The 13,400-nt window shown below is 58.6% G+C and overlaps 1 protein-coding gene across 5 annotated transcripts; it reads right to left on the bottom strand.

Annotated features, from left to right (window-relative positions):
* Nucleotides 1–49: 49 nt before the first annotated feature.
* On the bottom strand, nucleotides 50–12,289 carry LOC118892682 (KH-type splicing regulatory protein). Of its 5 annotated transcripts, none has more exons than XM_036847453.1 (20): nucleotides 11,363–12,286; nucleotides 9,545–9,641; nucleotides 8,873–8,911; nucleotides 8,487–8,526; nucleotides 7,494–7,543; nucleotides 7,132–7,203; nucleotides 6,293–6,350; nucleotides 5,806–5,980; nucleotides 5,527–5,625; nucleotides 5,094–5,192; nucleotides 4,856–4,958; nucleotides 4,049–4,149; nucleotides 3,809–3,953; nucleotides 3,571–3,731; nucleotides 3,380–3,489; nucleotides 2,862–2,950; nucleotides 2,576–2,776; nucleotides 2,392–2,469; nucleotides 2,150–2,310; nucleotides 50–913 (listed from the first exon to the last, which is right to left on the bottom strand). In XM_036847453.1, exons 1-20 carry the CDS (start codon nucleotides 11,618–11,620, stop codon nucleotides 905–907), a joined length of 2,145 nt encoding a protein of 714 aa, XP_036703348.1. In that variant the 5' UTR covers nucleotides 11,621–12,286; the 3' UTR covers nucleotides 50–904. The 5 variants fall into 5 exon arrangements, with proteins under 5 accessions (XP_036703348.1, XP_036703347.1, XP_036703346.1 ...); XM_036847455.1 differs by lacking the exon at nucleotides 50–913 and having other exon boundaries at nucleotides 1,251–2,310; nucleotides 11,363–11,454; nucleotides 11,599–11,941; XM_036847454.1 differs by lacking the exon at nucleotides 50–913 and having other exon boundaries at nucleotides 1,251–2,310; nucleotides 11,363–11,463; nucleotides 11,605–11,941.
* Between the last annotated feature and the right edge of the window lie 1,111 nt (nucleotides 12,290–13,400).

Genomic DNA, 13,400 nt, shown 5'->3' with positions numbered 1-13,400 from the left:
AAACTCTACGGGGAGAGAAAGAGAGAGACGGCACCCGGCAGACACGGGGAGGTTTTGTTATCATTTATTTGTGAAGTTAAAAACGAGCGATAAAAAGTAAAAACTGCCATACAATTTTTTTTTTGTTTTGTTCTCAACTGTTTTCCGTTTCAATGTCCTCTTGAACCGATGAAACACGACAGAGCAGTCCTGGGGGCGGGGGGCGGGAGGGGTGGGCGGCAGGGGAGCTGAGCTGGGGCAGGGGGAGGAGCGAGAGGAGGAGCAGAGAGGCTGAGCGAGGGGCTGCCTGACGTGGGGTGGGGGGGGGTGGCGGGCTTTCCTGCAATACCAATACCTGGTCCAAGGAATGTTCCAACTCTAACTAAAAAAAACAAATAGCAAGAGTGACTTTTTTTCCTTTTTAAAAGTTTATTTTAAAAACATGAAGAGGGCCAAGGGTGGTAGTAAGGAGTCAATGAATTGCTTTCTCCTGAAAGAGGCAGTGTCAGGAACGCTGGGGTGGGGCGGGGGGGGGGATGATAGAGATTTTTTAATATATATATATATATAATTTCATAGGTTTTGTTTTGTTTTTTAATTTTTAATCTTTTTTTTTTTTTTTGCAGAGATTTAGTTCTCGCTATCTTCTATGGCTGGCTCAACATGAAAGATCCCAATTTTGAAAGAAAAAAAGCATGTGAGACACACAGAATGAGCAAGAGAGCGAGAGAGCGAGAGCCCGGCACCGCCTGTGCTGCGACCTCCAAGCCACTCACAGCGAGGGCTCCCCAGGCACCCCCCACTTGGCAGCCATCGCTCTCTCGACAAACAAACGGAAGAAAAACAAACAAAAAGCCCCCAAACAGAAAATGGAAAAAAAATAATAAAAGATTTTCACAGATGAAGAAGTTCACATTCATTCGATTCATTGAGCCTGCGGAGAGGGAAGAGATAGGAATTGGTCACTACGGGAGGGGAGGCGGGAGACTGGGGGACTGGGGCGAGGAGGGGGCCAGGAAGCCCCTCTCCCGAGCCTGTGGCGAGCGCAGGCCGAAGGGTGTGTCTGTAGCTGTCTAGTCAGTGCTCCGGGGCTCGGCTGAAGTCAGACTGGCTCCCTGATGGAGGAGAGAGTGACACAAAGGAAGGAGAAGAAGCAGGGAGAGAGGGAGAGAGGGAGGGAGGGAGGGAGGGAGGGGGAGGGGGAGAGGGAGAGGGGGAGAGGGGGAGAGAGAGAGAGAGAGAGAGAGAGAGAGAGAGAGAGAGAGAGAGAGAGAGAGAGAGAGAGAGAGAGAGAGAGAGAGAGAGAGAGAGAGAGAGAGGAGAGAGAGAGAGAGAAGCGCTCAGGGCTGGGAGCAGGGGAGGGGAGGGAGGAGGGGGCCCTGTCTTTAGGAAGGAGGGCGGGCGGCCCCGGCGCATCACAACATGACAGTCAGAGATCACGGTGTCCCCACAACACCCCTGTGAGGTAGGTTGGAAGGTGGCAGCGATCGTCATGCCCACTTCACAGACAAGACCAGGACACAAGGCGGGCGCGGGAGCAGAGAGGCCGAGCCTGGGCGGAGCGGGAGGGCCCAGGCCCTTCGGCACCTCCCCACAGCCCACGGGAGGAGCCACGGGAGGAGCCACGGCCGGGCCACGGCCGAGCCGCACGGGGCCGCTTGCAGCACACACAGTCACTTGGACACGCGGGGAGAGATCGTGGTTTCAAAAATAAAAGAATCAAAAGAACAAAAACCATGAAAGTAATGCAGAGAGGGGAAAAAATATCCGTTTTCTTCCCAAGTGGCCAGATTTTGAGTGAGTTAGCAGCCAGGATGGCGACCAGCATCTGAGCGGACGGCCTGCCCCCCACCCCCAGGACTACCCACCAGTTCAACAGTTCCTCCTTTTATTTGTTTCGCGCGCTCTCCCCCAGCATCATGACAGCGTTACACAGGAACAAGCGGGCCGGCGGAGGGAGGCCTCTTCGTTTAACCTCTGGACCCAGCACACACTTCCCCCGGCGCGTGGGGACTCCCGGAGACCTCTGGCCACGTGGCCCCCGCTGCAGGCATCAAGGACACACCCCGCAGGGGAAGGGATTTCCGGCGCTACCCACTAAGGCAGGATGGACGGTAGCCGGGGGTTGGAAGGAGAAAGGAGGAGGAGGAGGGTGGCAATTCCCACTTGCCTGCTGCTGTCCCTGCTGTGTGGGTGGAGGCTGGGGGCCGCCAGGACCTGGAGTCTGTCCGTAGTAAGCGGCTTGCTGTCTGTAATATTCGGCCCAGGCGGCACTGTAGTCCGGCTGGGAGCCTGGGGGCGCTCCCGGACCCCCTCCCGTGGCCACTTGAGCTGTGGGGGAGCAGAGGGCGGGTGAGTGTGGCCGGCACGAGGGCGAGCCCGGTCCTGCCCCCCGCGGCCCCGCCGGCTCACCCTGCTTCTTGTAGTACTCCTCCCAGGCCTTCGTGTAGTCCTGCTGCGGGGGCGCGCCGGGCTGCTGGGGCTGCTGGCCTGTGGACACAGGCTGCGAGGTCAGAGCCCAGGCGGGGGACACGGCCACCCACCCGCCCACTGCTCGCTGGCGGACCCGAGCCCCCGCCGTGGGCCAGGCACTCACCGATCTTCTTGTAATACTCCTCCCAGGCCTTAGTGTAGTCTGACTGGCCGGCAGGTGGAGGCTGAGGGGGCTCGCCCTGGGTGGGCGGGGCCGCGGGGGCCGGCGCTGGGCCTGGCACGGGGCCTGGGGGCTGCTGGTAGTAGTGTGAGTAGTAGGCGGCCCAGGCGGCGTTGGGGTCTGCGGCGGCAGCCGCGGCTTTATCTGTGGGAGGAGGACGTGTGGGCTGAGCGGTGGCCCGGAAAGCCGGGCCCCTCTCCGCCTGCCCTGGTCAGGTCCTTACACTTACTCGGGTCGTGAGGAGCAGGCGGCTGCCACTGAGGGTAGGTATTGCCCCAGCCCTGGGGTGGGTACTGGTGAGGAGGGGGGCCTCCAGCACTGCAGGACGAGAACGGGGAACACGTGAGCCAGGCTGCTCCTGGGTCCCCACAGAGGATGGCCGCAGCTCGGACGGGGACCCAGAGCACCCCTTGAGTGGCGCTGCGGGTTCCTGGCCCAGGGAAGGGCATGAGATGACCGATGCAAACGCCAAAGGCTGTGTTGACTCAAGGAAGTGCAAGTCCCCGAGCGCACCATGCACGGATCTACGCGTGGGTGGAGACCAAGGGCAACACCTGTGGCATCTTTTAAGAATGTGTCTGTAAAACAGGGGGCTGGCCGGGATCACGTCTGGGGCCAAACGCTCAGCACTTCCACGAGGCGGGGCTGGCCATCTCAGTGGAGGGAACGGACACAGGGTCCGCCAGTCTCCCTGCCAGCACAGCCCCACCCCACCCCAAACCCCAGGGAGCCGGCAGGGATACTCACTGAGGGGGAGCCCCGGGTGGCCCCTGATTGAAGGGCCCGGGGTTGAAGGGTCCCATGGGGCCGGCAGGGCCTGGGCCCCCAGGGCCTGGTCCCACTGGGCAGAGGGGACCCTGGAGGAAAGAGAATCGGACAAGTCAGTGGAGTGGGAGAAGGAGCCAGGCCCAGGCTCCCAGAGCCCCTCCCCAGCCCACCTCGATCTTCTCCTCGATGAGCTGCTTGGCGTGGTCGATCTGCTGGGGCGAGCCCCGGATGATGAACAATTTGAAGTTGGGGTCCCCGTTGGGTGGCAGCTGCCGGGAGATCTCTACAAAGGCGCCTGTCTGCTGGTTTATGGCTTTCACGTTCTCGCCACCTGCGGAAGCCACAGGCTGTGAAGGGAGGGTGGGAGGAGAGCGGGGAAAGGATGGGGCCCGTGGAAGGGCTACTCACCTCGGCCGATGACCAGCCCGCACTTGTGAGTGGGAATGGAGAAGGTCATCTCCCCACCGGGAGGGCCCCAGTTGCCTTGGCCTCTTCCTCGACCTCGACCCCCTGGGGGCATGCCAGGACCCCCTGGAGGGCCCGGGGGACCACTCTGCAGGGCAGGGAGGAGACAGAGGGTTAACACAGGAACCCAGCCTGGCCCCTCTGTCCCCACCAGCCCTTCTCAGCACAGCCGACGCCACCCACCCTGAGGCTCTGGAGGAGATCATTGATGATCCTCGCGGCGTGCTCACACCGGTCTGGGGGCCCCATTATGTGAGCTATCTTCTCGGGACCCGTCCCATCATCTGAGGCAGCACCCAGAGAACAAAAACGCAATTACAAGAGAAGCACAACTCCAAACCCCCGTTAACACCGCCTCTTCAGGGTAGAAGCTGGACCAGGCTAGGTGTCTGAAATATCTCAGCCTCAAAGTGCTGCTCGCCGCCCTCCACGTATTCAGGGGCCGAGAAAGGCCGGCGGGCCCACGGTGCCAGAGAAGGAAACCAACCAGCTAAGGCAGGGTGGCGGATGAGGCTTCTTTCTGAATCAGGTATCCCCCAGAACTAACGGATGCACTTGACAGAACTAAGAACTGACAACAAAACTCTCAAAAGCAAAGAGGAGTCCCTCCTCCCCACAGACCCTCTCACTGTGGTTGGCAGGAGCCCAGAGCTGGGGCCGTGTAAGCTAATGCAGCCCAGGGGCCCTGGCGGCGTGGTCAGGAGAGCCCTTGGGCGGGGAGAGGAAAAAAGAGGATCTGACAGGAGAGAAATACACACTCCCCCCTTGGACTTGGAAAGCCGCCTGTCACCCACTTTCTCACGTGGCTATCCCACCGGGGGGGAGGTGATGAGGTATGTCCTGCTGGTCTAGGAGTAATGAGGCACCGCAGAGGCTCAACAGGCTAACCCTGGTGCCAAGCTGCCCGCAGGGGACCCCAAGAGTGCTCCTCAGCGGACAGACCTGGTCAACATGTCCACGTGCCCAGCGGACCCCCGGCTGGCCCCTGACCTTGTTTAAACTGTATCCGAACACCCGCGTCATTCTGGATCTTCTTAATCATCTCTCCGCTCCGGCCGATGACCACCCCCACAGAATGCCTAGGCACTGGCACCTGAGGGCGGGCGGGACGCAGGAGAGTCAGCTGGGCTCTGTCCCCAGCCTGCGGCCCTCTGCTGCCCGCTGGCCAACCCCCCCGCCCCCCCAGCCTATCCTGGCACTCCATCCACCTGGGGAAGCCTGCACTCACATCAATGCCCCCGCCGATCCGGGATCCATACTCATTCCGGTCCCCAAAGCCACCCTGGTCACGCTCCCGAAGGATGTCCATCACCATCTCGCAGGCTTGCTACAAACACACGAAGCACAGTGCTCATATAAGCACCGCCGCCCCACCGCGTGCCCAGGGGTCACGGGCCTAAGCTAAGGACCAACGCACGTGTGCCGCGCTCTTTATCCGCCGCCTTAAGAGGCAGACGTGGTGAGCAACCCCATTTTCTGGAGCTTAGGCCACCTGCTCACATACAAATGGCCGGGAGGCAGAGTTCAGCAGAGAACAAGTCCTGGGCTGACTTCAAAGCCAGCGCTCTTGAAAACCTCTCCACTTGCATATGAATCTCCAGCTCATCTGCCTGCCCTCTCTCTGCCCCAGAACCCCTCGCTAGCCCCCGGGGTGCGGTCACCTGTACTTTGTAAGGGTCTCCGATGATCCGGAGTGGTTTGTCCACGTTCGTGTTCTGGGATCCATCTTGGATTAAAATCATCTTCACTCCAGCCCGTTCCTTTACAGCCAAGGTTGAGAGTCAGTGCTGAGCTCTCAAAGGACTTTCTGGGGCATGTGGGGGGCCGGGTGTGATCAAAAAGGATGAAGGACCCTGGCAAAGCGGCTGGGGGCAGCGGTGTGCAGACGCACAGCCCCAGGGAGGAAACTTTCTTGGGAGGGGAGGGGTCCACTCCCTTACCTGCAGCTGCTTAATCGTCTCTCCACCTTTGCCGATGACCAGGCCGGCCTTCCCTGCGGGGATCATGATCTCCTGCACCGTGCCGTTCTGGCCCCCGTTGGCGTTGTCGTGGAACTGTCCAGGGGGGCCCCCACGACCCCGAGAGACGATATCATCCAGCATCATCTTTGCTTTCCTGGGAAGGGGAAGAATGGGTGTCATCACCTGAGAGAGGACTGGCCTGGCAGCTCCACCCAGGTCCCAGGGAAGGCGATTCCCACCCACATGGCCTGACAGATGACAAATGGTCCTGTCCTTGGGGCTGGGGCTATTCAGGCCCAGGTTCCCCAGATCTCAGGATTCAGGGGAATCATAGAGTCAGGACAGCCCCCCTGGAGAGGGCAAGGCTTGAGAGACATGGTGTGGGAGTCACCCTCAACTTCAAAGGGATCCAGAGGGCTTCTGCCCACTCTCTTCATCACAGTGACAGGCCCAGCCAGGGACTTACTGCACAGACTCCGGGGCTCCTGTCAAGGACACGCTGCGCTCGGGTAGGCCCCCGCTGTCTGGAGAGAAGAGAAGGTAGGGTCAATGCATTCTTGGGTCTGCAGCCACCAGGAGGACTTTCCACGTAGATGAGGAGACCTCCAGAACAATCAGTGGCTACTTCTGCCACCGTGTGGCGGCCTGACAGATCAATTTACCTCCCCAACACTTGGGGGGCTGCTCTACACAAGGCCAAGGTCAGGAAGCTTACAATCCAGTAAGGGAGGCAAAACTTTTAGGAAAAAAGATGAGATGGAAAGCAAGGCAGATTCCAGAAAGTCCCAAACCTGGGCCCTGTCCATCACCACTGATGACGAGCAGCTTCCAGTCAATGAAGGGCACGGGTTAGGCAGGGCGAGCCCTCAGAAAGCCCTGCAAAGCAGGCACTTGCCGAGGAGCAGGCAGAACTGGACTTGAACCCAGGCCTGACCTCAGCTCTTCTTCCTAATGAGCTCCCCTGCCTCACACATTCCCGCCTGTTTTCCACCAGGTGTTTACCTCAGGTGGCAACATGGTCAGAGCAGGGTCTGGGGTGCAGCTCCCTGTACTGGATTCCAGCCCTCCCCGCTCACCAGAAAACTGAAGAAAATAAAGAGTTGTAGCTACACCTCGAGGCGCCGTGCTAGAGCCTAGCACATAAAACGTGCTCGATGAACACCAGTCCGTTTCACCTCTATCCAATCACGGCAGTCAGAGGATTATGATAGAAAGCCCAAGAGCACCCCCCCCCACACCCCGCCCAGCCCCGCTCAGCTCAGCCCAGCCCAGCGCCTGTCCTGGCCCAGATCTGGCTTCCCATACCTGGAGAGATCTGCACTTTGCAGCCCGAATCTTGCTGGATTTTGTTAATCTGTTCGCCTCCTCTGCCAATGACTAGGTGGAAAAAAAGAACAAAAGCAGAGATTGAGGCGGGGAGCCGGGCGCTGAGAAGACTGTGAGGAGGGGGTCCCGGCCCCGCTGATGTTCGGGGGGTGGGGGTGGGGGGGCGGAGCAGCCAAGTTGAGAGCTCCGCCGTTCCCCCGGCCAGAGAGGATGGGAACAGAGAGAGCATGAAATGGGCTCTTTCAAACCAGAGGTTCCTGGGCTGCCGGGGGCTCCTGGGAGACTGTCCCAGAGACGGGGGGGATAACGGGCATCCCTGATCACGGCTGACCCACACTCACTTAGTCCCACCATGCCGTCTGGGACTCTGTACTCTTCCGTCATTGAAGTCCTGCAAAGAGAGACGACGAGAGTCAGCCTCAAGTAGGAGCGAAGTAGGGGGGATGGAAGAGCCAGAGGGCCTCCTGGAGAAAGACCCCCAAAGCCACAGGCCCTGCCTTCTATGACATAGGGACCAAGCCCCCGCCTTCTATGACATAGGGACCAAGCCCCCACAGGCCCAAGCAGAGTCTGACAACAGCTCGGGGGCTCCCTCGGCCCACAGCAGATCACCCAACCTCTCGGGGCCTCAGTTTCCCTTTCTGGGCCACGAGAGGCTTGGTCTGGGGTGGCGTGAACCCCTGGACCAGTGCTGAGAGAACTTGGGACACTTTCACAGAAATCTGATGGTGTCATCTGATGTCTATAGATCTTAATTAAAAAAAAAAAAACTGGCTTTGTATCTTTTTCATTTCATTTTCCTAGTAAGTTGTTTTTACTGCATTTCACAAAACTTTAGCCAACTGAGAAAAAAAAAAAAAAGAACAGGGTCCTTCACAAAGGATTCTACATCAGATTCACTGAGGTCATTCTGGGGCAAAAAGGTAAGAAAGACCCTCCCCCCACCCCGACCCCCTGGCTCCTCCAGCTCTCAGGGAACAAGAATCTACGGAAGACAGATGAGAAGGCTAAGGTCAGTCCCCAGCTTTTCCTAGGAGGAGGGATAGCTGTGCTTCTGACTGTCCCCACTCCAAACAAAGGAAGCAAGAGGGTGCAGAGCTCCCCCTTCCTCATTACAGCTAACAGCCACAGCCCTGTGCTCTCTACAGCCCCACAGACAGTAAGTACAAGGGACAAATGAAGCTCCTTCTGCTTTTCATTCCTTTCCCTGGTCAAGCAGCAAGGGAGACAAAGCCCTAAACGATGTGGCCTCAGACAGAGCTCTCCCTCAAGTCAGTACAAAAGGCCAGAGATAGCGAGAAAAGAAATGACATGTTCTCCAAATCACAACTTACCTGGGGGGAGGATGGATGGGTCCGAGCTGAGAACTGATGGCTGCAGAGAGAAAATCCAAAGGAAAGATTGGCCTGGTTCCTCTTTGGGACCCCAAACACTGCCGGCCCCAGGCATTCCTGCCTGCACGAGGGGCAACTAGCACTTATCACAGTGCTTCCGAGCCTTCCCGAGTGAACGCAATGGAGCCCGCCTCACAACCACACACACTCTGAGGTTTCTGCCTCAATTCCCAGGCTCTGGGTTCTCTAAAGCTCATGGACCCCAGAGGAACACCAAGAGCCTCCATGCAGGAGGTGCTGTCTGCTCAGTACTTCCAGCTCCCCACTGCTAGAAACCTCCTAAGATCCTGAAGCTGCCCTCTGCCTGTGTCACCCAGTGGACTTACAGTCTCCCTGGGAAGCCAGTTTCTTGCTCTCCGGTTGGTCTGTGAAAAGAAGAGGATGTCAGATGCAGCACCCACCCACCCACCCACAGCTGCCTCAAATCTGATGCTGGTGCCGCATGTCCTGGCAGACAATCGTCCTGTCCCCCAGCCCCCACGTCAGAGCCAGGGCAGGGGAGTAGCAGAGATCAACCCCTGAGGGGGGCCAGACTTCATCAATCCCCCCCACTGGCACTCAGGTATAAGAAGCCCTTTGTAACAGGGGGAAAATTACGGTGGCACCCGAGTCCTTCCGGCTTAGGACCAAACCTGCCTTGGGGAAGTCAGGCTGCTCACTGAGTTGATACCCTGGGCTGCTCTGGATCTCACTGCATGCCCCCGGGCCAGCCACACTGCACTGATGTGGGGCCTCGAGAGAACTGCCAACACTTCCCTAGCTTGGCAGGAGGGGACGAACAGTCTTGAGAACTTACAACTTGGACCTGGTCACAATCAATCTGCCCTCCACTCAGCCACCTGATACCTCAGGATGGCAGCCCGAACAAAAAGAGACAACAAAGCTGGGATCGCTGAGGTTTTAAAAGACCAAAATGGCAGCGGGCTCCCCCCACTCTGAACCACATTCAAACAAAGGCACCTCACTCTCTCCCCCCTGCCCCTCCAGCAGGTAGTTACCTCCATCTTCTAACTGCCTCTTTTGGCCTCCAAAACCAAAATCAGGAGTGCTGTTATTCACTGTTGTAGCGGCATCACCTCCAATTTTGGCTGCGATCTAGAAATAAAGTTGTAAGCAGAGAAAAATTACCACCCAAAATCTCCCTCCATGGTGTTCAGATCGACTTCTCTGGTTCATTAAACCCAACAGGTCTTGCTGTCTGGCTTGGGAGTGGCTTCCCCCAGATTTGGGGAAGAGCCTGGGGGTTAAGACCTTCTAGAAAAAGTTTTTACCCAAGGCCTCAGAGTTCAAGAGTTATTCAGGAATTTCAAAACTCCCTTTTCTCTATGAGATTTGTGCCTAATTTGTTTGTGGCCAGAGTGTAATCCACACTGACTTGTTCTAGGGGCGAAAGGAACAGAAGTTCAGGTGCCAGGGAAGGTCCTCAGGGCCCCTCCTCCAGGGAGAACTTTCAGACACTCCCTTGCCCAAGCTCCTGGTCCTCTGGGATGTTGAAGAGCACAACTTTCCTTTATCTCCCTCACTCTCAAAATCTTTGCATTTGTTCAACAAATCTTAGAAAAGTTTTTGCTTCAAGGCATCTGAAACCCTCATTTTAACCAAAACAGAACACCTTTCTCGGAACACATGTTACATTTTAGACACACGAACAGCAACGTCAAATAAACTCCAACCCAACAAATTTAAGACCAGACTCTGCTGGTGGAATCATTACAAGTTTTCCAAAGAAACACAAACCATGAGCTGAGGATCTATCTTTTCACCTGTAAAACTTTTTCTTTTTTCCTTTTAAAGACACTTTGAGCCAAAACTCTTGGGATGCCTAGATGGGGCCTTATCCCACCCCAACTGACAGCACCAACTCCCCTTGTTAGAGTTGCTTCTCACTCAAGACAGTTTGGGGGCAACCAGATCAAGTGCAGCTTAGAACCCTGTCCCACCCCAGGGGTGAAAGCCACAGACCACGCTGGGAGGGGAAGAGGGCATTCCCCTAACGGGACCTCCCACTGTGTCCTGGAGGTTTTGGGACAATCCTGAGTGAGAAAGCACTCAATGGCCTGAGCCGGGTCAGCTTCCTTTTGAAAGGGCAACAAAGTTCTCGCTTTCTATGGGCCTCCTCCCCTCAGGCCGTGGGGAGGCCGAGAATGAAGCCGGGGATGTCACACACCAGCATGTGACACCTCCACGTAGTCATCATGCCCCAAAACACAGTGGTGGGACCCTTCCCTTCTCTCCCCAAAAGAGACAGACCACGCTTTCAAGTCACCAGAAGCATCAAAAAGAGCCAGTCCCTAGGCCCACCCTCCCCATTTCAACTAAGTGCTTGGCCACACTACCTGGCAGCCAAAGGGTCCCCTTTCCACTTTACAAGCTCAAGAGGACTTTTCTTCCCCCCCCCGAAGTCCCTCCTTCCTGGGGAGCAGGCAGAAATGGGACCGGGTTGGGGGCAAACTGCTCTTTGCCCTGATGGGGAGGTGGGGGCACAGCAAGACTTCCCTGGGAAGGCGGACCCCCTGCTTCCAAGAGTGGAGGATGTCCTAACGGGGGAGGGAAGTCCCCAAAGTGAGTCTCCGAGCTCCAGGTACCCTGCACACGCAGCGGCCGCTCTTGGGTGAACCCCGGACGACCCTTCCCCCTGCAGGGGGTCACCCCCGGGGGGGGCCCCCCACTCCAGGTGTCTGGGGAGGCCCAGGCCCCCGCCCACCGCCCCACGTGACCCCGCGGCGGCCCCGCCCCCCCCGCGACCCCGCGCGCGCACGTGACCCCGCCCCCTCCCCCGCCCGCGCGCGCGCCCCTCAGGCCCGCGGCCTCCTCACCTGGCGGGCCCGCTGCACTGCGTCTGCGAAGGCGTCCTTGCGGATTCCCGGACCACCCCCGCCGGGCGGCTGCGAGGGGCCCCCGGCTGACCCTCCGCCCGGGCCGCCGCCGCCTGGACCGCCGCCGCCCCGGTCCCCCGCGCCCGGCGGGCCCGGCGGCGGGCCTCCCCCGGCACCCCCGGCTCCTCCGGCTCCCCCGCCCCCGCCGGCGGGTGGCGGCGGCCCGGGCGGGGGTCCTCCCGTGCTGTAGTCCGACATGGCGCGGCGGGGCCGGGCCTGGCGCGGAGGCTGAAGCTGAGGAGGCGGCGGCGGCAGCAGCGGCTCAACGCGGGAACAAGGCCTCGCTCCACACGGCCGCGGAGCACTCTGGGAACCCAGCGGCTGGAAAGACGACGAGGGGGGAGAGGGACGCCCCCTCCCGACGCCGGCTTGACGGACGGCGCCTCCGGGCCAATGGAAGGCGGCTGCTGCTCCCGGGACACCAATCACGGGCTCTGGAGGCGAGCGGCCAATCGGAGTGCCGGGAGGGGCAGTGGGCGGGAGGCGCCGGGAGATCGACAGCTTTCGGAAGCAGTGGGCTGTGGGCTGCCGGCGCTGGGAGGGCAAATCGAGGAGATCCGAGAAGACCCGAGGCCCAATGAAGCGGGAGTTCCAGAATCGGTGGGCGGCTTCAGAATCGGATTGATGGCTCCGAAGAGTCAAGTGGACAGGAAGGAGGGATCTGGCGAAAGGCTTCTTTGAACGGCTGGGCGGGCGTCCGGCGAGATAGTCGTCTACGCAAGCCAATGAGTACACATGGAAGGAGGTTTTTATAGAGATTGGCAATCAACGTATCCAGTCTCTGACGAGATCTGTGTGATGCGCTTGCGTTTGGACTGAATTACTTTCGGTCTTAACCAGAATCCTTTTCTAGTCCTGTCTTCTAAGCCAATGGTTGAGTGGCGGGGGCGGGTATAAGGTGACTGACACCTCTCCGGACAAATGGCAATGAAGGAAATAAAGGTGCTTCGTTTTGGTGGGAGCCAGTGGAAGCGCAGCTGCATTGGGGCGGAGCCGGCCCCAGACGGCGGGAGGGGATTAGCCGTAGCCGGAGTGAATGGCAGCCGACGTGGGCATTGGCGACCGGCTGCCGGAATTCAGGCCTGACGTCTGGGTTAGCGCCCCAGGAACCTGGCTGGGTAGGCCATGCACGTGGCCTGCTTGAGGCCTTGGAGACGGGTGCTTCCGGGGGTGGGGTGGCCCCAAAGCAAGGGGAAACCGAGGGATCCTCTGTACCCCCTCTCCTCTCTCCATCCACCCAGGGATCTAGAGCCCCCACTTCTCTTCCAGCACTCACGGAACCAGCTCTCTTCCCGAACTCAAGGGTCTAGGGCCTTTGGTTTCCTCCCAGGACCGAGGGATCCCAGACTCTTAATTCCACACCCCACACCCGCTTCACATAAGGTCTTTGGATTCCAGCTCCAAGCTCTGATCCTAGGCCCTCAATTTCTCTCCTAGACCTAGGCATCCTCCAGGCTTCCAATTCCCATTCAGGACTGAGGGGCCCAAGGTACCCATCCCCGCTCCAGGACCCAGGGATCCAGATACCCAGCTCCTTCTTAGACTCAGGGTATTCCAGGTTCCCAGCTTACCCACTGGACCCAGGTATACCGGGTCCCCAGCTCTCATCCTAGACCCAGGATTCCAGGTCCCTAGCTCACTTCCTGGAACCAAGGATTCCAGGTCCCTAGCTTTCTTGCTGGACCCAGGGAGTCCTAGTTCTGTCCTAGACCCAGAGATTCCAGATAACCAGCTCCTCTCTTGGACCCAGGTATAACAGATCCCCAGTTGCCCTCCTGGACCCAGGTATCCCAGACACGTCCAGCAGAAACCATCGCTTTATTCCTGGTTGTCTCCACATTCACCCTTTTGCCCTGGAACAAGGACAAGTCACAGCGAGTCAGACTGGAGTCCAAAGTAGTCCCAGGCTGCACCCTGGGGAGGAGGCTCCAGGAATCTTCTTCTTTTTTTTTTTTTAAAGTTACTTATTTAATTTATT

This window comes from Balaenoptera musculus, chromosome 3 (genome assembly GCF_009873245.2).
Source record: "Balaenoptera musculus isolate JJ_BM4_2016_0621 chromosome 3, mBalMus1.pri.v3, whole genome shotgun sequence".
NCBI lineage: Eukaryota > Metazoa > Chordata > Mammalia > Artiodactyla > Balaenopteridae > Balaenoptera > Balaenoptera musculus.
Note: the sequence above shows the minus strand (reverse complement) of the source record. Positions and strands in the feature narration are given on the sequence as shown.